Genomic DNA, 20,861 nt, shown 5'->3' with positions numbered 1-20,861 from the left:
GCATTGCCTGTTAAGTATGAAATGGAGTATAGAACTACTCTCTTGTGAAGCCATTTTGGTATAGATGTGAAAAATACAGGAATTCGCAGGAAGATGGAGACATGAAAATATCTATATTGGCTGAACGAGGAAAGCATCAGCCCGGAGGCAGCGTTTCGACGAGAGCACATGTTGAAACCTTGGCTCCATGCTGAGACTTCCCTTGTTTTGCCGTTGTTGATCATTTCCCCTTACTGTTCTAAGGGAAATAGTTTATACAAAACTGCATCCAAAAATATGAGATCCAAAACTGCGTCCAAAAATATGTGATTGCTTTAGATTTAAGCAAATGCGAAATAAATGGCAAGGTAAGGTGTCCCAAAAATAAGAACTGTCAGACTGTCAATTCTCTAATAAAAAAAATAAATGGTGTACAATTGTAAAATGTAGCAGGCAAATGTTTAGAGAAATAAAATATTTGAAGCTCAGTAGATATGGAATACAATGAGGCATGGACTATGTAGAAATTATATTTGAAGAACAAAACAGTTAGGAAAGAAGGAAACCAAGAAAGATGACGCTGTACGAGAGCAATGCAATGCACATTGACTAATGAGATATCTGTTCTAATAAGCATTTTTTGAGCGAGCAAGAAAATAAATACAATGAGTAACATGATTTGATTTCACACGTGAGAGCTATTCCAGTTTGATAAGTCCCCGCAGAATAGGTGGTTTGCTGGAGTAGTTCAGCTTTTGGGCGTAGTAAATGTTTTTTTTTTTCTTTTTTAGTATTTGTAAGATCTTCAACAGCGAAACCATCAACAGATATTTCTGCGTAGTAGACAAAAATGAAGATTGATAACTCATGACGAAACACCATAAAAAGGAACAAACAAAATGCGCGCCATTTTTGTCTGAAGTTTGAATGCTAATGGGTCAGCGGTTTGGCTATGAGAGCCATGTGCTCAGGGGTCCCTTATCGGCGAACTGCCCCGTTCAATTTGCAGAGGAGCTTCAGGCGGAGCGGCAGCAGCGAGAGGCTCTCGCGGAGAAGCTGCACGCACTGCAGAGGGACCTGGATGAGGCTCGGTCGCTCCTGCTGGTGGCCCAGTGCGAGCAGGAGAACGAGCTCGAGGGCGAGCGGCGCCGGCACAGGGAGGAGATGGCCTCGCTGCAGCACATCCTCAAGGAGAACACGGAGGAGGCCCTGCGCAGCTCGGGACGCTACGAGAAGGAGCTGGCGCGCTACAAGAAGCACTCTGAGCGGCTCGAGCAGGAGCTCCACGAGCTCAGGGCCCAGCAGGCCCAAGACAGGTAGGCTCACTGCTGCTGCCGTCTTCTCTCGCGCGATATCTATCACGCGTGGCATTTTCGATGGAACCTTGGCAACCATTGGTGTGTAGCGTAAAGACAAAGGGTGGTTCACTCTTAGGGGAACACCTTATCAATATTCAATATACCATAATGATTCAACTGTACTTTGTAGGCTGACATGATGCCTAATGCGCAAATACTGGATGTCCCACGTAACTCGTGCCAAAATTTAAAAATATGCAATAGCCACGTGGCTGGACAGAAACAATGTAATGTTTGCTGTCACTTGCAGCAAGTCATACTTTTTTATTATTTTGTATAATTACATAAATGGTTATTACAGTTGGCGTCCAATCTTCTTTACTCCCTAGGGGCCGCAAGAACGTCCGAAAAAATTGCTTAAGGCATACTGGTGGGCTAGTTGGTTAATCATAATGCAATATGGCAGCGCACATTGATACTCGTGTTTGCTTATTGTGCTACATCCTTGTATCGAAGTGCGCTGCCATATTTCATCGAAAAATCGGGCAGTTTGAAAAAAAATGAATGCATGCCTTTTACTGCCCCCAAGGGCTCAAATCGCCACTAGCATGTCCGAAATAACTCGAGGCTTGCCATACACTTATTAGGTGTATCGATGCTCGTGCTGTGACAGGACGCGAGCGGGTGCACGCTTGTATAATTAAGGAATACATTCTGTGTCCCGTGACAATGGCCCCTTCCCACTCTTGGTATGCTTCACCATGTAACACTGCTGTATTGAGGCGAAAAAAACTTTCGGGAACCAGCATTATGCAACGCGTCGTGCTTTCCAAGCTCTGAAGCCATTGGCGAGGATTACCAAGGCGGAGTCAGCATCATTGCTGACAGTGGCGAATTCTTTCATTGAAAAACACTGCAACAAAAAAGCAAGAAACTTGGTAGCGAACATCGAAGCAGGTAGGCCTCGCGTTTCCGTAGTGGTGGCTACAGCTGCCAGCGGATCTGTGTGCGAGAGAACCTGTTCGAGGTGGCCAGATAATCAAAATGGTGGTGGTGCTGGCTTCGATATCGCTGTTTCGGACCTGCAGTCATGGCAAAAATCCGTAAAATCGGATGGCAAAGCATTTTTGTATTTGAAATTGCCACTAAGTCGTCTGGAAAATTGGTTGTTGACTGTATTAGATGTGGGCGTATATAAAATGTTTCGAATATGAATTGAATACAAATGACAAGTGTCGAATATCAAATACAATTTCGAACAGTCAAATGCAGACGCATGTATAAGCAGAAACGCTCATGTCGGTAGGCTTAGGTACCATGCTTGTATTGACTAGTGAAAAACTGACAGCTCAGTATCGGAGGGAGTTAGGATCAGTTTTAGACATGAAATTATTGTGATAAAAAAAGAAAAAAACTGGCCGGATAGCTACTGAACATCTTTAGACCCGGACTGCAAGCAAGCCTTCCAAGAATATATATAGCTGCTGAATAAATTGTTGCTGCTAAATAAATTTTTCCGGTAAATAGGTCAGAAGTTGTGGAAAATAAAGAAAAAGCTGCTGAAGGACTTGTGTGCTGTTATCACATGTATAAAGGTTTATTGTAAAGAAAATATGACTGAAAATATACCGTGGAAGAGGAAACTACTACTACATGACTTGACTTCGAAATACACTGAATGATAGATTACAAGCAAAAACATGGGTTGTCATTTACGCAGGCTTCCACCATAACACGAAAAAAGGAAAGCTTAATTATACATTTTGTCTCTGCATTGCTTCAAAAACTTTTGTTGTTGCTTCACTTCTAATAATTTCCAGTACCCTCTTTAGCAGACAGGGAACAGTAACCAGACAGTCAATTGCTGAAAAATATCTGGTCTAAATTTAAAAGTGCCGAATAGTTCATTTTTGGATGCGAGTATAAATTAGTTAGTGCATAATATTCTATTCATATACGAAAATTTGAATATTTGCCCACCCCTAGTTATTATTAACGTCTCAGATGTTATATTCAGAGCATAAGTGTCGATCAGAAAATTGTAGATCATACTGAAAAATTCTTGATCCCGCTTTCCGGTGCTCAATACATGCTACATCAGAATTTATTGCAAGCCTGAAAGAAAGCCAGTAAAATGTGAAAAATGGTTGCACTACTAGTCGCACGGCACTTTTTTGTTCAGGCGAAAATTACATGTGACTTGCACCGATCATTCCAAGAGCTTTCAATTCTTCGGTATTTCAGGCTATCCCTGCCTAGTCTGAATAATCCGCTTACCACTCTATATCGCCTTATATTTTTGTGCATACTGAAGTTATTTTTCTCTGTTCCCCAACAGGCATCCTCACCTGCACATATATTCAATATACATTTGTTAGGAATCGGAGTACAGTCAAACCCACTTATATAACAATACCGGTTTTAACAATATATCGCTTATAACAATGAGAAGCTGCTGCACCGTGAACTTTTCTATGTTTTCTATGGTGAAATGACCCACTTACTACAATGACCCCATGTCGAATTATCGGTTACGACGATGAAGTCTGGCTACTGAGTGTCTGTGCCGAAATGGAATGGAATGCGAACTCCTTGAAAAGACAAAAAAAATCTGTTTTTCATCCTTCGTATTGCCAACCTCGCACGCCTCTGTCCCGTTGCCCTTCCACCCCTCCGAACACGAATGGGCTGTGCCCATAACTCTATGCCACGCTCCGAAGCACGAATGGACCGCGCCAACTGCGCTAGCTGATAGCGCTGAGGTACTGGGGTGCTGGAGCGCCGCAAATGTGCGAAGCAATAGAGCCGAAACGGTGTTAGCATCCACCGAAATGAAGCAACGGAGTTCGCATCGCCATAGTCATCAGTGAAAATCGTACTGGAACATGTACTGGAATGACAGCAACACCGGAACGCTTCGTGCATATATTTGTGCCTTTAAAGTCTTTATTCTTGCATTTACCGCCGCGCATAGCACCGCGATGGCCGCATGCTTTCATGACTGCATAATCACCATCCATGATCATATCGATAGCAGCCGCGATTTCGTCAGCAGCGGTTGCGACAAACAGTAGTTTCATTTTGACACAGTACGCGCGTCGGCTGCGTGCCTTCATAACTGAGTAGTCGCCATCCATGATCGCGTTGATAGCGACCGTGGTTGTGTCAAACAACTGTTTTGTTTTTACTTAGTGAAAAGCTGTCGGGATGAAGAGCACCGTCTACATCGCAATGGGCGGCGACCTGGCAACACGGGTGCAAAAATAATTGGGATATGCACGCGGTAGTGAAAAGCGTGTTTCAGATGAAGACGTGCGCCACGTCCGTGCTGTGACAGAAGTCGCGAGGTCTTTGCCGCTGCGAGCGCTAATCAGTCACGAGATGATGAGAATTGCAGCTTCCGCACTGCTTTTGTGCAAAATAGAAACAGGATTCTGCTGATTCATTCAGTAAATAAAAGCGTGTTGACGTAGAAAGCATTTGTTTATTGTTTTCTTGATACCCTTGATAACTCGACATTCGGTTAATTTGGACATTTTTTTGGACCCGTGAAATATGAATTAACGAGGTTTGACTATAGCAGTGCCATTCTTGAACGCCGACAGCCGTGACTTGTTACACGCGATCAGAGCGAGCATGAAGAAGAGTTAAACAGTTAAACGAGTCAACACAATCGGCAGCCGGATGAAGGAAGGTGGTGGGAAGGGGCTCTGGTCTCCCCGCCATTGTAGTTTTCTCACAACAGCTCTGCCATAGCCCTATTTTTCTTTCATGCAACCCTGTTATAACAATCGTCGGTTGTAACAATGGAATTTTCGTGGCACTTGAATATTGTTATAAGTGGGTTCGATTGTTTAAGTGGAAGTTTCAAATACAACATACGTGAACGATATGCATACCTAATGTGTATGATCTGAATCCTATGCTCGTAACTGGGCATTTCCAGTGCTATCTGCTATGATTGCTTAAAAGAGGTTACTGGAAGAGTACAGCCGCGGCCACGTCTGTGTATAGTGCTCGAGCGGCCGGCTTTGCTCTGCGGGGCGACACCTTGCGGCCGTTGCGGGCTGTGACGCGGCATGCACAGGAGCATGCGCGGCCTAATAGACACGCAAACCTGCTCTGCACAAGCGACAACGTTGAAAGGTGTGCTTGTTTAACCAAAAACGCACGCTCCCTCAAGGCACTTTCGGCATGTCGATTCCAAAAGATGCGTTTCGACAGATAACACGCGTCTGACTGTTTCGCAAGAAACGATGCACGCTTTCTGGCTATTCTAAGGTATGCGATTATACGAAGATATGATAACGCCACCAGCTGCGTAAAATGAGATCCCAGACGTTGATTTTTTCTACCACTTTTTGCCGACTCTCTGTAGTGATTAATAATAGTATCCAGGGTTTCACATCCCTTAATCATGATATGATGATCATAAGGGGCGCCCTAGTGGAAGGCTTATACTAATTCAGACTAAACATGGAAGCACAGAAAGGACATCTTTTATTTTTGCCTAAATCAAAAGTGGAAAATGGCGCCGTTCTATCTCCTAATAAAAAATGGGTCCCCCCCTGTTCCGTTTGACACTTACGATCCTCGTGGGAAGCGAGTCGTACAGCCTATTCACGAGGTCTGGCAGCTGTCGGAGGCGGTCCCACTCCTCTTGAATAGCTATCCAAAGCGCGTCAGAGTTAGCTGCGGCTAGACCCGCCTTTTTGGCTAGGTGTGACTTCATTAGGCCCCATATATTTTCAATTATATTTAAATCGGGGCTTCTCGCGGGCCAGTTCAGCCTTGCCACACCTAAATCATCCAGCATCTGCTGCACCGCCTTTTACGTGTGAATTGGTGCGTTGTCCTGTTGAAGCCAGTATAGTCTGTCCGGGAAGGGTCCATCGAGAACGTGCGGAATGAGCACTGTCTGCAAAACGTCCATGTACGCTTCTGATGTCATTCTTTCTCGAAATCGATGAAGTGGTCCCAAACCTGTGTGGCTTATCGCGCCCCATACGTGGATCGTGGTGCGACCGCTTGAACGAGTGCCCAAGATATAGCGCTCGTTGTACCTGCTGGAAATATGTCATTGACACATGCATTAAACTGACAGCTACTGCGTAGACATATGTAAAAGACATATGTAAAAGACATATTTTGACATATGTAAAAGAGGTTTCATTCCGGTAAAAAATGCAAGGAAGAAGTTAAAAAAGAGAAATGACTGAAGATAAAAGAAGCAGGGTAAGGCAAATCCCGTGACCATGCAGCAAAAAAGGCAGTATTACTGGCTATGGCGAAGTAAAGCTGCATTATAAAGCAGGTCATAACTTCTAATAAGTTTAAGGGTTTGCATAAAATACTTTCATTTTCAGCAGTGCTGTTCCAGGAAGTATATGCAGTGAGCTACACAGCGTTCACAGTCACACAATTATAGGACTGCATGACATACCGGCAGTTCTGAGGACGCCACACCCTTCTCTGCTGGTCCCAGTGGGTGCAGAAAGAGGCCTCATCAGTAAAGACAACCGTGTGCCAGTTGTCTGGGCTCCAGGATTCCACCGCAGATGCAAATTCAAGCCGCTCATTTCTGTGTCGTTCGTCCAACATAACTTTTTGGGCCGATATTTTGCTCACTATACCGGCTTCGTGAAGCCTTCTCTTGATTGTTGTAAGACTGACGTTTTCTAGTCCCACTTCATCCCTTATTTCCTTGGCGCTGAGGTAAGGGTCCACGACCGCTGCTGCCACGATCAAACGGTCCTGATCTTCCGATGTTACCCGCTGTCGATTTCCACGAGGAGCGTCACCAATTCTTCCTTCATTTTTGTTCGCCTGAAGGATCCTATTGACAGTGCGTATAGGGCGCCGGGTAGCTGCACTTATTGCCCTTTGCGACATTGTGCGCCCCATTGTAACAATTGCGTGACGCTCATCCGCTGTTAGCCGGGGAGCCATGGCGAAACCAAATTCGGCAAAAAGGCTTGATATGTCTATCTCAAATACAGACAGGAGGCATGTGATCTCGTCTTAACATTGGCGGATTGTATTATCTGCGATGGGTGCAGAAATACTTTTTTTTTTCATGCGATGTGCCGCGACGGAATCACACGCGTTATCATTCACGTGCGCCTCTCCCTTGCCACCGGGCGAGGTAAGGCACCGCGGCGCCCTCGGGTAATGCGCCCAGCCGGGAAAACAGGGGCGCTTAAAAGCATAATTTCTGGCGTACGCAGGTCTGTGTGTCTATTAGGCCGCGCATGCTCCTGTGCACGCGACATCACAGCCCGCAACGGCCGCAAGGTGTCGCCCCGCCGAGCAAAGCCGGCCGCTCGAGCGCTATACACAGACGTGGCCGCGGCTGTACATGTGATTAGTGTGGGGAGCACATGCGCCCATGTTCTCCTGCATACTCACGTCGCCATGTTCGCACGTTATGGGTGCATCGCGAGCACATCGGATACCTTTTTTCCACTAGCCGGAGGGGAAGGGTATGCGCGTAGCCAGAGGTGAAGGTGAACTGGTAGAGGGCTGAGTGCCCCTCTCCCGTGTCTACCACGGCTCCCGATGCGTCCGCAACATGCAAACGCGACGACGTGAGTGTGCGGGAAAACTTGAGCGTGTGGGCTCTCCACTGTGGGTGAAAATTCCTCTGTGCTTCTCGTTGGCATCTGTGTGCCCTGTTTGTGTCTGTGCTGTGCATAATGTGCTGTGCATAATTTACGGAACAAAGGAGGACGAGCTCGGCTTCTGACAGTTTTTTCCCTTCTCGTCCTCCTTTTCTCACTCGCTGTCCTTTCGGCGTTTCCCCTGCATCACCTGTTCTCTACTCCCCATGTCTCCCTTTTCTCATCTTTTCCTGGTCACATGCTCACCTTTCTCTCTCTCTCTGGTTTGCCCTTCCTCTCACCATCCTCTCATTATCACTTTCCCTACGCTTCCTTTTCTACATGCTCCCCTCTCCTCATCCTGTCATTCTGTCATTCTGCTCCCCATCCACGTGCTCGGTGATTCCTACACTCCTCCATTTTCTCACGATCCTTTCCCCACTCTCTTACAATCATCTATTAACTTTTTTTTCGCTCTCCCCCTCACCTTTTATGTCCTCCTGCTGACAATACTTCTCCCCCTCTTCTTCTCTTTTCGCTCTCCCTCTTCTCCCCACAAAAGGGAAGGCGTGCTGGCGGTGGTGACGAAGTCCCTAAAGCAGAAAGTGGGCAATCTCAGTCCTAACCCCTTTTCCTCTTCCAGCGACAACTCCGTCGAGAACCTCGAGGAGAGCATGCGTAAGGTAAGCGGACACCCGTCTCAGAGAGATCTGCTCTTTTATGCATCTCGCTCGGTGGGGGTGGTGGTAGGGAAGCACTTAGGGGCATCCTATGAAATCTTTTAAAGGGGTCCTGCAGCATGCCTGGTAAAGGTTGCTGGGCGGCACCATTAGCATGCAGCGATTTTGTGCACTTCGTGTTAATTTGTGATGTTGATCAGCACGCTATCATCATTCATTAAAAACGTAATGTGAGATTTGTGTTCTTACAGTATTGCGAGTTCTGTGAAAAAAGGATGACACTACATTTTATAGCCATTTTAATCCTCTTTGATCATCTCATAACTATCACGACAGCCACGGGGAAGATGTAGCCATGGAAATGGCACAGCATCAACATGCCGAGCGCATGGCGTGCAGCTTCTGCCTTGCGGAAGCTGTTGTAACCATAGAAACAATTCCAGAAACAATTTGAGCTGGCTTGGCATCGTGTGCACGCGGACTTCCACTACGTAACATCAATGCGCTCATAGCTGCTGTTTGGTGCCGCAGTTCTAAGTCATGGGAGAGGGAAATGTAGCATCCACAGCCGGAAAAATTCAAGCGAGGGTGACTCTCATTTTGCTTGTATTTTGAAGTTGCTGTGACTGATAGCTTATGTTTGTGTAATTATTATTTCTTTCGTGCTTATCATAGTTTCTGATCCTGAGAATAGACCTAGGACAAAAATGATGACCTTAAAGAAGTGTTCACGGGCCCCTTTGATACAAGCTGCCTGCGTTGCCATTTTAATGGACTCCTAGATCTAGCAGATTTTTCTTCGCTTGTTTAGTGACAGGAGTGTGCTTCTAGTAGAAAGGAGACTTTTTTTTGGCAAATTTCCCATTAGTATTCTTCAACGTACATTTGCACACACAGCGCAGTGAGTTATGCAGCGAAAATGTTAACTATTTTAAAGTATTTTAGCATAACAATACTGTCATGCTGTTACTGATAACCACTCTACAACTGTGCATGCATGATGAATACTGCACAGTTGGTGGCAGCTGGTATTGGTAATTGTTTACGCAGAATAGTAACACTGTGCTGAAGTACTGTAGTGTCAAGTGTCACTTATATCGGTGAGCTTGTGATGGGCAGAGCTTTCATTTCACTCACTCCCATTTGTCAAACTAAGTGTTGACTAGTTATGCTGAAGTCATTGTGCCCTGTGAACATGTTTTCATTCTTTGTTGGCAGCTGTGGCTGGACGTAAGTGTGTCTGATACTCTCACCATTTTCATTTTGATGAACTGGCTCTGTATGTCTTACATTCCGAGTTTCGTGCTTATTCCGTAGCATTTTTTATGATGATTCTTTTGGGTCTAGAATAAAAGGCTTAATTATTTGAGTTGCAGCATTGCTAAGCGGGCATTTTCCTCGGTTAGTGCGGTGCCTACTGTTTATTTGCTTTGTTTATTTTGTGTGGATGAGTCTGTTTCATTTTTTTTGTTCCACTGTGTTCCTGCCATTCTCATTTGGCATTTCTCGTAGCACACATTATTGCTTGGGCTTTGAAGCTCTATGCTTATATTTTTTTATAATCTTCAGGCATACCTTCTATTCGAAGTTATTTGGTTGCAAATTTTTGTCTTATGAGCTGCACGGCTGAATTCAATCACTGATGAAAGCTTACTATGATTACTGTTGCATGCTGAACTGTGTCATTGACAGGCTACAGGTGTACTGTTTTACAGTCGAATCCACTTATAATGATACCGGTTTTAACAATATATCGGTTATAACAATGAGAAGCTGCTGCACCGTCAACTTTTGGATGTTTTCTATGCTAAAATAACCCACTTACTATACAATTCCCCCATGCCGCATTATCGGTTATAACGATGAGTCTGGCTACTGGGTGTCCGTGTCGAAAGGAAATGAAATGCGAACTCCTTGAAAAGAAAAAACAAAATATGTGATGTTGCATGCTGCTACGCGCTGTTTTCCATCATTCCCCATATCGCCAGCCTTGCGCGCCTCTCTCCCATCGCCCTTTCACCCCTCCGAACATGTATGGGCTCCGCCCATAGCTCTACGCCACGCCACCCGCTGAAACAAGAAAGGACCGCGCCAACTGCGCTGATAGCTGACAGTGCTGTCAGCTATCGCGCCGCAAACGTGCGACGCGAAACGAAGCGACGGAGTTCGCATTGCCATTATCATCAGTGAAAAATCGTACGTGAATGACAGCAATGCTGAAACACCTCGTGCCTATTTGTGCCTTTACAGCCTTTATTCTTGCGTTTACCGCCGCGCATAGCACCGTGTTGGCCCCGTGGCTTCATGACTGCGTAGTCGCCATCCATGATCGCATCGATAGCGGTTGCGATTTCGGCCGCAGTAGTTGTGGCATACATATGGTAGTTTCATTTTGACTCGAAACGCGCGTTGGCTGTGTGCTTTCATAACTCGGTAGTCGCCATCCTGTAGTCATCATCCGGTTTCGTCCACAGTTGCAGCAAACGGTAGTTTCGTTTCAACTCGGCACGTGCGTCGGCCGTGAAAGAAGTCAGGTGGCCTTGGCTGCTGTGAGCGCTACTCAGTCACGAGATGACGAGAATCGCAGTTTCCTCACTGCTTTTGTGCAAAATAGAAATAGGATTTCACTGATTTATTCAATAAAAGCGTGTTGACGTAGAGAGCATTTGGTTATTGTTTTCTTGATACCCTCGGTATTTCGATATTCGGGTACTTCGGATATTTTTTCGGTCCCGTGAAATCCGAATTAACAAGGCTTTACTACAGCACTGCCATTCTTGAACGCCGACAGCCACGACTTGTTACACGTGATCAGAGCGCGCAGGAAGCAGAGTTACATTTAAATGAGTCAACACAATCAGCAGCCAGATGGAAGAAGGTGGTGGGGAAGAGCACTGGCCTCCCAGGCCATTATAGTTTTCTCACAACAGTTCTGCCATCCCCCTATTTAGATTTTTTTTTCATGCAGTCCGGCTATAACAATTATCTGTTATAACAATGAAACTTTCGTGGCATTTGAATATTGTTATAAGTAGGTTCGACTGTGTTATTCTTTATACTTATCACCTGAGGCAGCAGGTAGATGTACATTGTGATAACAAGGTTAGGTAAATTGAATTAAATGTTTTGCCCCAGGAAAACCGTTTGTCCTGGAAGGACTTGTTAATTAAGAGCACCGTTTCAGCATTAGGCTTTAATTAAATTTGTACGCTTGTTTTATTGCACCAATATTTGTTAAAAAATCGTGCTTAGCAATGTTGCCATGGAGCAGAAACTGCAAAGTTGTCCTGAATTATTTTCATGGAAGTTCGGGAGAGACAGTTGTGATAGTTTTCAATGCTGTATCTCTAGTATGTTTGATAGTAGTTTTACAAGTATTATTGTAATATTTTCTGCTGCTGTCTTTTCTCTCGGTGAACACCATTGGTTGAGGCAGGAGTATAGTATACGAAGCCCAGCGTGGTTACTTAGGTGAAACTATGAAATGGTTTTGTTCTCAGCATAATTAGTATCATGCTGTGTCTATTAAATGTATGTATACAGGTATTTTAGCAGTGGCTTCATTGCCAATTCTCTTGCCCATCTAAAATATCTTTGAGCCCTTGTGGAAATTGTCTGTCAGAGCAGGTGTAGACGGCCTTTTTTTTTATTGCCATGCAAAGTAGCCATATTACCTCATACATTGTATGTCCCTGTATAACTGCAATGTTCTGAAAAGAGATAAAGAATTTGAGTGCACATAAGTCTTGTAACTGACTGAATACTACATCCAGATCTTTAGAATTGGCCTGGCATTATTGCCTGGCAATTGCCAAAGCAATCTTGTTTTGCATATTGAGCCAGAACTGCATTTGCTTCTTGCTTGTTGAAGTGCGTTGTGGTTGTGCAGCGATGCGGACCATGTCCATGAGCAAATTTGCTTCCAGGTGTGGTTCTGCATTGTCGTGAAGACTCGCATGAAATCGAAATTCATTTATCAAGTCCTAAATGTACACATGTAAGAGCTTCGTATACGATTAGCTGTACAGCATACCAAAACCACATACATAAAATGAATTGCACCAGGTTTAAACTGTCACAGAAGTGATTTTTCAGTGCATTGGCCGATAGATTGGATGGTTGTGTCGCACGCGGGATACCCACTTAATGCACAACACACACTATGATTTCACCTGCTGCCCACTGTACGACTAGTGGTATGAAAAATAAGCTTCTGACAAGTTATAACAGCAAGAGTGGCCAACTTTATGAGGCTCCGCACATTGCATCACCTATCTGCTCCTGAACTTGCTTGAAGTAGCCATGAAGCCACACTTGAAAAATTCATGTATACTAAATTCATGCTCGCTATCCCACTTTATCCGTAAGAGTCATGATTTGACTATTGGAAGTGTGTTGTACAGTCAACCACCAAGTATTACAGACAATGAAATCTTAGAAAAAGCTGAATATCTCCGCAGCCTCACTGCGCAGCCTGGTATTCACATTTCAGGCCTCTGCTAGAATATGTTAACAACATTCTTGTATACACTTTTACTGGCTACTGCTACAGGCTCCTCGGGAATTGAACGTTTTCTGAGATGCTGTGGTCCACAAACTTTTGTGGTTTACTGTACATGCAGAAACAGGGTGTTCTGGCGAATGGCATAATGACTTCCTTAAAGCTGTAGCGTGCAATGCTGTGCTGCGTTACTTATCAGGCACAAGAGGATGCGGAAATGCTTCGGTCTCTGGTGGTGCCCCTGGAAGAGGAGATCAAGGCCCTCAAGGACAAGCTGCGATCGACAGACGAGCAGCTGCACGTGTACGAGGCGGCCTTCACCGGCCTCGTCCATGGTCTCGGCTCTGGCACGCTCGGCGACGCAGTACGGGGTGGCACGCCTGCCGAAATCCTCTCCCATCTTGATGACAAGGTCTGTCGCAATTTTTAATGCCACCTAGGTCACAGTTTTGTAGCGATGCCTTTTCCAGATGCTAATGCCTTTCGGAGCTTTTCGCGTTCTTGAGTGGTCAAGCGACGCGCTCCGCCTTGGGTGGAGCGTTGAACGCAGCCGCTCGGGAATCGAAAAGTCGTTGGTACCGTATAGCTGTCTACTGATATCGCAGTCGATGCTTCGCCTTTCGGGAGAAACTGCGAAATTTTTTCTTTTCGCTTTCTGCCTCGGCAATCATATGCGCCTCCTCATCCTCGAGAGAGAAATTTATGCTTCTTCATTTGCGTAGCCATTTCGACCGGACACACACCACAAAGAAAACGGCAGCAATTGTGGTGATCTTGTGCAGGCGCGTGATGACCACGTGTGGCTTTGGATTGCAGTGGCTCAAATCAGTACTTTGAATTTGATTCCGCTCGCGAAAACCTCGTTCAAGCGGACATACGATCATCACAGCTTTGGAAGGGCCTTCTAATTTGACTAATTGGATGTTTCATTTTTTGTTCAGTCCCAGTTTCGGTCTCGAAAAGTTTGTTGAAGCGGAAATACCGAATTAAACGCCTTCATTATAAAGAGACCTTTTTTTGCATTACTTTCTATACGCAGCTGACGGGGAATTGGAAAATCTTCGTTGTGGCGGAAATTTTGTTGTAGCGGCATTCTTTCTAAGGGGATTCGACTTATATTGTTTGTGCAGCACAAAACTGCTGTGCTGCGTTGAAGTGTGGACAATGTGCCTCCACCCATTTTGTTGGGGGATCTGCGGTCTTGAAGAGTTGTGCTACCTTGATTTGGGGCCTTCTCAGTTGCCAAGTTGCCTGCTGGTACTGTACTAACCCCGAAAGCCTGTTATTTTGACTACACTTAACATCTGCATTCAATGTTCCTTTAGGCACGGTTTCAAATGACTACAGGGGCGCCCTTAGAAATGTTGGCTTTTAGCAGCCTGAAGTCTGCTGAAATTGACTGCCTGGAAAATGGCATCTTGAACGTCTTGAACAGCAGCTCCAGTCTGCCTAAGCCGGTCGCACCAAGTTGTTGTTGGCCGAGTGTATTACAGCTCAAAACTTTGCCTGAATGCAACTTTCTTGCGTTCTCTTACCACCTCGTTTCAGTTGACCAGCTTGTGCAAGGGACTGCAGGCGGAGAAGGCATCCCGCAGTGACCTGGAGATGTACGTGGCGGTCCTCAACACCCAGAAGATGGTCATGCAGGAAGACACGGACCAGCTGCGCAAGCAGTTTCAGGAAGGTGGGCTGGAACAAACAGTTGTCCTGTTTTCATGAATGAAATGATATTCTTTCCAGCTACCAGGTTGATAAGGTCATGTTATGTTCAGAACCACGATTTCGTTACTCTGCAGTATGTTAAACCCTTTGTAGTCATGAGCCTTCGCATACTTTGCAGTCATTCTGGTTAGGAACTATGTCATGTTTTTGGAGGCTGCACAGAAGGCACATTTGTGTGCACACGCGAATAGTAAGTGATGTATGTCAAAATAGTTTATTAATCTCCAGCCAGCATGATGTGTGTAGGTGATGACTACAGGAAACCATCTTCTCTAGGGTCCTCATTGTCGCTTTCTTTTGTCTTTTAATCTTAGGATGTTTCTTCATTGACTGAAGAAGTACTATATATTTCTTGGTGCTGAAATCATCTTCAGATTCATTAAAGTCGCATGCAGAAGACTTTGCCATCCTCCTGGTGCTTTGCATCATGAAAAGCGTGTATGAATTCCTTGAAGTGTTTCGCTGAAAAAGTGCTAGCTGCGAATGCATGCGTTATGAATGCAATGATCAATAGTTAAAAATGTTTCTGAAAGGTGCCACAACAAACACAAAAGACAAAATCACATTCACTGCGGTATCTTAGGGGCTATGACGTTGTGCGACAGAGCTCGAGGTTGTGGCTTGATCCTGGCTGTGCTTTGATCCACTACATTTAGATGGGGGTGAAATGGTAAAACATTCATGTACTTAGATTTAGGTGTAAGTTAGAGAACCAGAGATGGTTAAAAATTAATCCAGAGTCCCCCACTATGGTGTGCCTCGTAATCATATCATACAGTTGAATCTCGTTAATTCGAACACGCTTAATTTGAACTTCTGGTTTATTCGAACTGACGCTGTGGTCCTGTCAAAGTTTTGTGTATTCCTATGGGCGAAAACGCCCAGTAATTTGAACGTGAAAGCATTTACGACGGTTAATTCGAACATACGGTGCACCGACAATGCCCTCAGCAGTGCGCCAAAGCACGCGGTGGCGCCTCCGACTGGTATTGTTCCGACACCGCGATAGAGCAAAAGCTTAGGAGAGACCCCTCAACACCACGTGGAGAAAAAGAAAAAAAAAAAATGCGGTGGAAATTTCACTCTCAATTGGCAAGGTCGCCGTTTCACCGTCGCGCCGGAACACGCGTGTACGAGCCGACGTCTCAGCTAGAGTTTAATAGAATACTCTAGTCTCAGCCAATGCTGCGGCGCAGAGGAAAGCAACAGCGGAGTACTAGTCCAGCAAACTTCCCGATAACGGCAGAAAACGAAACTTCAGGGAGCTGGCGCTGGGCCGGCGAGAGTCGCGGCAGCGGGCGCGCACGGAGACAGTCGAAGGTGGGGGAGCTACGAGGAAGTTGAAATGATGGGCGAGGGGAGTCACTGCAATCGAAGCGACGGCGTTGCCAAGGCCAAATCCGCTTCTCTGCCGCCATGACGCTTGCAAAGCGTTTAAACCGAACTTATAACTACAAAATAGGTCGAGTTGAACCACTAGGTGGCTGAACTTGTGCACGTGTTCAATGTGGACCGCGCGCAGCCTAGGCAACGCCTGCGCCACCGCTGCATTTTTTTTTCTGCTTCCGTTCCTTGTTTGTTTAGTCACTGAGTCTCATCCTTCTGCATAACCCTGGTCACTCCCCTTGACGAGTGCACTTTGTCGAAAAGCGCGTTTGCTGCCTTGCTTGTCTGTGGGATTTTTCGGCAACTGCATTATAACCGGTATTTCGTTTCATGCGGCTGCACTATAAGCGGTATGCACATACAGTCAACGTCCGATTTTTTGGACTCCGTAGGGGCTGTGAAAACGTCCGAAAAATCTGGCAGTCCGAAAAAAACGAATGCATGACTTTTACTGCCCCCAAGGGCTCAAATTGCCACAGGCACATCCGAAATAGCTCTGAAGGCCGGCTAGTACACTTATTAGGCATGTCAGTGCTCGTACTGCGATAGGAGATGGTGGGTGCACACATGTGCACCCGCCGCAATACATACCGTGTCCCGTGACAATTGCCCCTTCCCACTCTTGGTATGCTTCACCGCAATACTTCGCGTATGCTTTATTGCGTAACACTGCTGTATTAAGGCGAAGCGGACTTCTGGGAACTGGCATTATGCAACGCGCCGTGCTTTCTAAGACATTAGAAATTTCTAAGACATGCCGGCGCCGCCCTGGCGCCAGCATAGCCCGCTACCTGAAGTTTAGTTTTCTGTCGTTATCAGGAAGCGAGCGTTTGCCAGACTGAGGCCTCCACCGCTGCATTAAGGGGTCTCTCCAAAGCTTTCACTCTATGGCGGTGTCGGAGCAATGCTGGTCGGAGGCGCCACCGCGTAATTTGGCATGCTGCTGAGAGCATTGTTGGTCCGCGGTATGTTCAAATTAACCGTCGCAAATGCTTTCGCGTTCGAATTACGTAGCGTTTTCGCCCATTGAAATACACATAACGTTGACGAGACCACAGCATCAGTTCAAATAAAGTGGCAGTTCGAATTAAGCGTGTTTGAATTAACGTGATTTGAGTGTACCTACTGTGGTGGCTTTGGTGGGCATAGCGTTGTGCACCTGATACAAGGTCCCGGAGTTTGATACCCCGCTGCGGTGGCAGCATTCCAATGGCAATAGAATGAAAAAATACTTGTGTACCGTGCTTTGGGTGCACATAAAAAACATACAGGTGCTTGAAATCGAGGCGTTAAGCTAAACACCACAATATTTTAAAATTTCTTTTGAGTGTGATGTCCACAAAATTGTATAAGCACAAAGGCTGCTGTGACACGTATTGTTTTTTTTTCTGCTTGTCTTTTTGTTGGTTTGCTGGGATGTCCAGTGTGTTCTGTAGAGACCTCTTCTTCGTTGTTTGCACAACTTTACCTTGCAGTGTGCAACCTGCTGGAACGGGAGAAACGGGAGCACAGCTGCCTGAAGCGCACATGGCAGATGGCCAATGACCGGTTCCTGGAGGCCCAGCAGGCCCACGTGCGGGACCTGGCGCGCCTTCAGGCGGTGCTGACTGCCGACCAGCAGCGGCACCTGGCACACCTGCGCAAGGCCGACGTTCCCCCAACGAGCCCCCGGAAGAAAGAAGGAGACACCACTGGTACGCCCCTGCCGTCAAGGAGATGCAGTGTAAAATATTACGCCATTGAAGCATTCTTTGTATACCAGTGTTACAGAACACACAAAGCGTAGGAAAAGAAACAGTGAGGAACAGAACAGAGTGTTCACTTTGAGCTACTGTATTCCTTCGAGTGTAACGAGAGTTTTTTTTTCATGATTTTCATTGCTTTAACTCGACCCTTGTGTTACATTGTAATAAGGGCAAAATTGACTACTTTAAAGCCAATATTCTAAATCTCGTGATTTTTAGCGTTATGTTGGCAACCTGTCAATTTATGTCTCGATCCAATCCATAGACAAGTCAACCAAACTCAACTTGTTCTTGGTAGGAATCGACGCTGTTTTCGCTGTACTTGACTGGTTACGATGCTGCAATACCTTAGGCTTTTTGCAGTTTGACTCCGTTCATTTGCAATTTTATGGCGACGCAGTGCATTCGGTATGACGGCCACTTTGAGAGAGGAGCAATTTTGATGGCCGAGGCGCTGGGAAAGTCCGCCGCGGCTTGGTGCCTTGACGTCAATGAGTCAACGATTTGCGAATGGCGGGACCAGCGGCAGGCCCTCTTTAATTGTGAGGCCAGTCGGAAAGGCTTCGTGGAACAAAGGGCCTGGTACTGATGCCGAATGAAATGGTTGTGCGGTCTTTTAAGAAGTACTTAAATCTCAAACTAGCTCTATGGCACGGAAGATGACTTGATTCTGGCGCGATCACTTTCACAAGGCTCTGCTCATCCGGGCACCGAACCCCTCGAAGTATACAGCTGACTGCTCTCTTGGTGCCGATAGTGAGCTTAGGACAACACCTGAAACACTTGTCGGGGATGCTTTCAGTGTCGAGTCATGTGAAATTTCGCTAAAGTGAAATTATCTACGAAAGTGATCCCCCGAGAATAATGCCCAAGGAAAGCTCCGTCTCCTGTTCAGACGACGGTGATGACTCAAGAGAACCAGTTTCTGAATTGTGATTCCTTGAATAAAGGTACCATTTCTTTTTTCGTTCATCTCTCGTTACATCCATGGTTTTATTTCTCTTTTTTTTTTTTTTGCATGACTGTAAAGTTGCCTCTCACGTTACAATCGCCGCGAGGTCACGTTACATTCGGGTAAATGCTGTAAATTTTACTGTGGCTACTGCAGGTTGCCCCAACCACATTGTTTTGCCTCCATCTGTAAGCGCATTTTTGAAAAATAGAAATTATCTAGTACTCCCGAACCTTGTGCTATACTGTCACGGTATCCTTATTTTCTTTGTATTTGTATAAAGTGATTTGCTTCTGTAATTATTTATTTTCCTAGTGTACATGTTGTTCTTGCCTTGCTGTTTGTCTAATGGGAGTGTCTTATGTTTTAGACTGTGTTTCTCTGCTCCCTGCGAAAGGCCCTAAAGGGCCTGACAGTATTAATAAATGAATTAATGAATGAAAATGAAATTTTGTTGCAGTTGACCTCAAAGGGACACTAAAGAAAAGAATACTTCCTTCTGTACCAGTAAATTACCCTTCTACAATATTAAGAACACCGCTCTTACCAAGATAAGACACTTGGTAAGACAGAAAAAGTGAATTAACACAAGACTGGTACGGACGCGTCCTTGGAGTTCCCACACCAGCTTGCTGCGACGTCATGGGTTCTGACAGCGGCTTCTAGGGCCTAGTTGATTCTTTAGCCATAAAGATAAGACTGCATTGTGTTCTAGAGAAGGCAGATTGAACATGGCGAGTTTCGGGAACTTTTGCTGAGCTAACGTGGCCTAAATATGAAAAAATACTTCAAAATCTGTGACATCACTGTGACATACCGGCGTTAGGGATTCGACGCGAAATTCAAGAACTGAAACTTTGACCTTTATTTTCTCTTCTAATGATCAACCCATTATTTCGAAATGAATGACAACAGAGTTACCAAAGAATGCCTTATCCGTCTATAAACTGATTTAGGGTTTTGCTTTAGTGTCCATTTAAGCGTTCCTGGTGTGAACAATTCGGCACTGTGAAACACATCTGCACGATATTGCCGTCTCTGCAGGCACAAACTCAGAGTTAGTCCCCTGCCCACTGCAAGAACCTGAGCTGCAGGAGGCCCTGCATTCTGTCTCTCCACTTCCCACAAGCAGCCCCAAGGCTGGTCTCAGGTTTATGGCCTTGGAGCCCCGGCTGTTCTCCAAAGCAAGCACACTCCCAGGAAGGAAGTCTAACGACGTGAGTTGGTACTTTTAAAGAGATGCTTTCAAGGCGAACCCACCTGGACGTCGCTGACTGTGGCTACTGCTGCTGTCTTGTTGAGTAGCTCACACACAGGACAGCACTCGCATAACAAGTCGGTTTGTATGATACGACGTCAAAGTGGTATTTCTGAAACTTGTAGTTTTATATTCAAGTGTACAAATGAAATTACATTCCAATGACCCACGAACAGCGTGTTAAGGGCCGACGAAATTAGCGGAAAAACGCGCGCTACAAAAGCTGCAGCGAAGCAGGTTTTTCGTGCCATGGGAGGAATCTGTCCTGCACCGATTTAAATTGCCGCGCGCCCCTGCGGTGATCGAGCTGCTAGCGAAGCAGCCCAATGAGAGCTGCCCCTTTTGTGATGCAGGCGTGGGCACCGGTCTGGAGGCACATGTTTGCTCCTTAAAGAAGGAAGGGAGTGCGCCCTCCTGACTGGCCGTGGCGCGGGAAACTCATGCGGACCCGCCCGACCGCTATTTTCGCGCTTGTGGTATCGTCTGCTTGCATCAGCTCTCGCACGCGCTTGTTTTGGTTGGCTTTTCAGGCGAGATCTTCATGTGGGTCACGTGCCTGAATTAAGCGCCTGCCCTCGTCTGCCAGTCTTATCGCTCGTTGTGTCACGCTGCTTTACGGTGTTCCTTTGTTTCTATCGTCGGGTATTCTTATCCTCGTGGCGCCGTGACCTCCGTAGCTATGTCACGGAACTTGTTATCTTTCAAAAGAACTTGTTTATGCACTTTGAGAAAAAGCAAGTT

General features: G+C 45.8%; 1 protein-coding gene across 4 annotated transcripts in view; it reads left to right on the top strand.

Annotated features, from left to right (window-relative positions):
- The window catches only part of LOC119446378 (rab GTPase-binding effector protein 1), a 58,177-nt gene that overhangs the window by 6,818 nt on the left and 30,498 nt on the right, over positions 1-20,861 (top strand). For 3 of the 4 annotated variants that reach the window (XM_049664100.1, XM_049664101.1, XM_049664103.1), the window contains exons 3-8: positions 989-1,295; positions 8,439-8,559; positions 13,257-13,469; positions 14,606-14,741; positions 17,641-17,859; positions 19,907-20,079. In XM_049664100.1, coding sequence (XP_049520057.1) covers positions 989-1,295; positions 8,439-8,559; positions 13,257-13,469; positions 14,606-14,741; positions 17,641-17,859; positions 19,907-20,079 — 1,169 coding nt within the window. The remainder of the gene's footprint in view (positions 1-988; positions 1,296-8,438; positions 8,560-13,256; positions 13,470-14,605; positions 14,742-17,640; positions 17,860-19,906; positions 20,080-20,861) is intronic. The other variant, XM_049664102.1, reaches the window with a different exon arrangement.

The sequence above is a fragment of the Dermacentor silvarum genome, chromosome 3, assembly GCF_013339745.2.
Source record: "Dermacentor silvarum isolate Dsil-2018 chromosome 3, BIME_Dsil_1.4, whole genome shotgun sequence".
Classification (NCBI taxonomy): Eukaryota; Metazoa; Arthropoda; class Arachnida; order Ixodida; family Ixodidae; genus Dermacentor; species Dermacentor silvarum.
The sequence above is the reverse complement of the archived record's forward strand: the minus strand, read 5'-3'. Positions and strand labels throughout refer to the sequence as shown.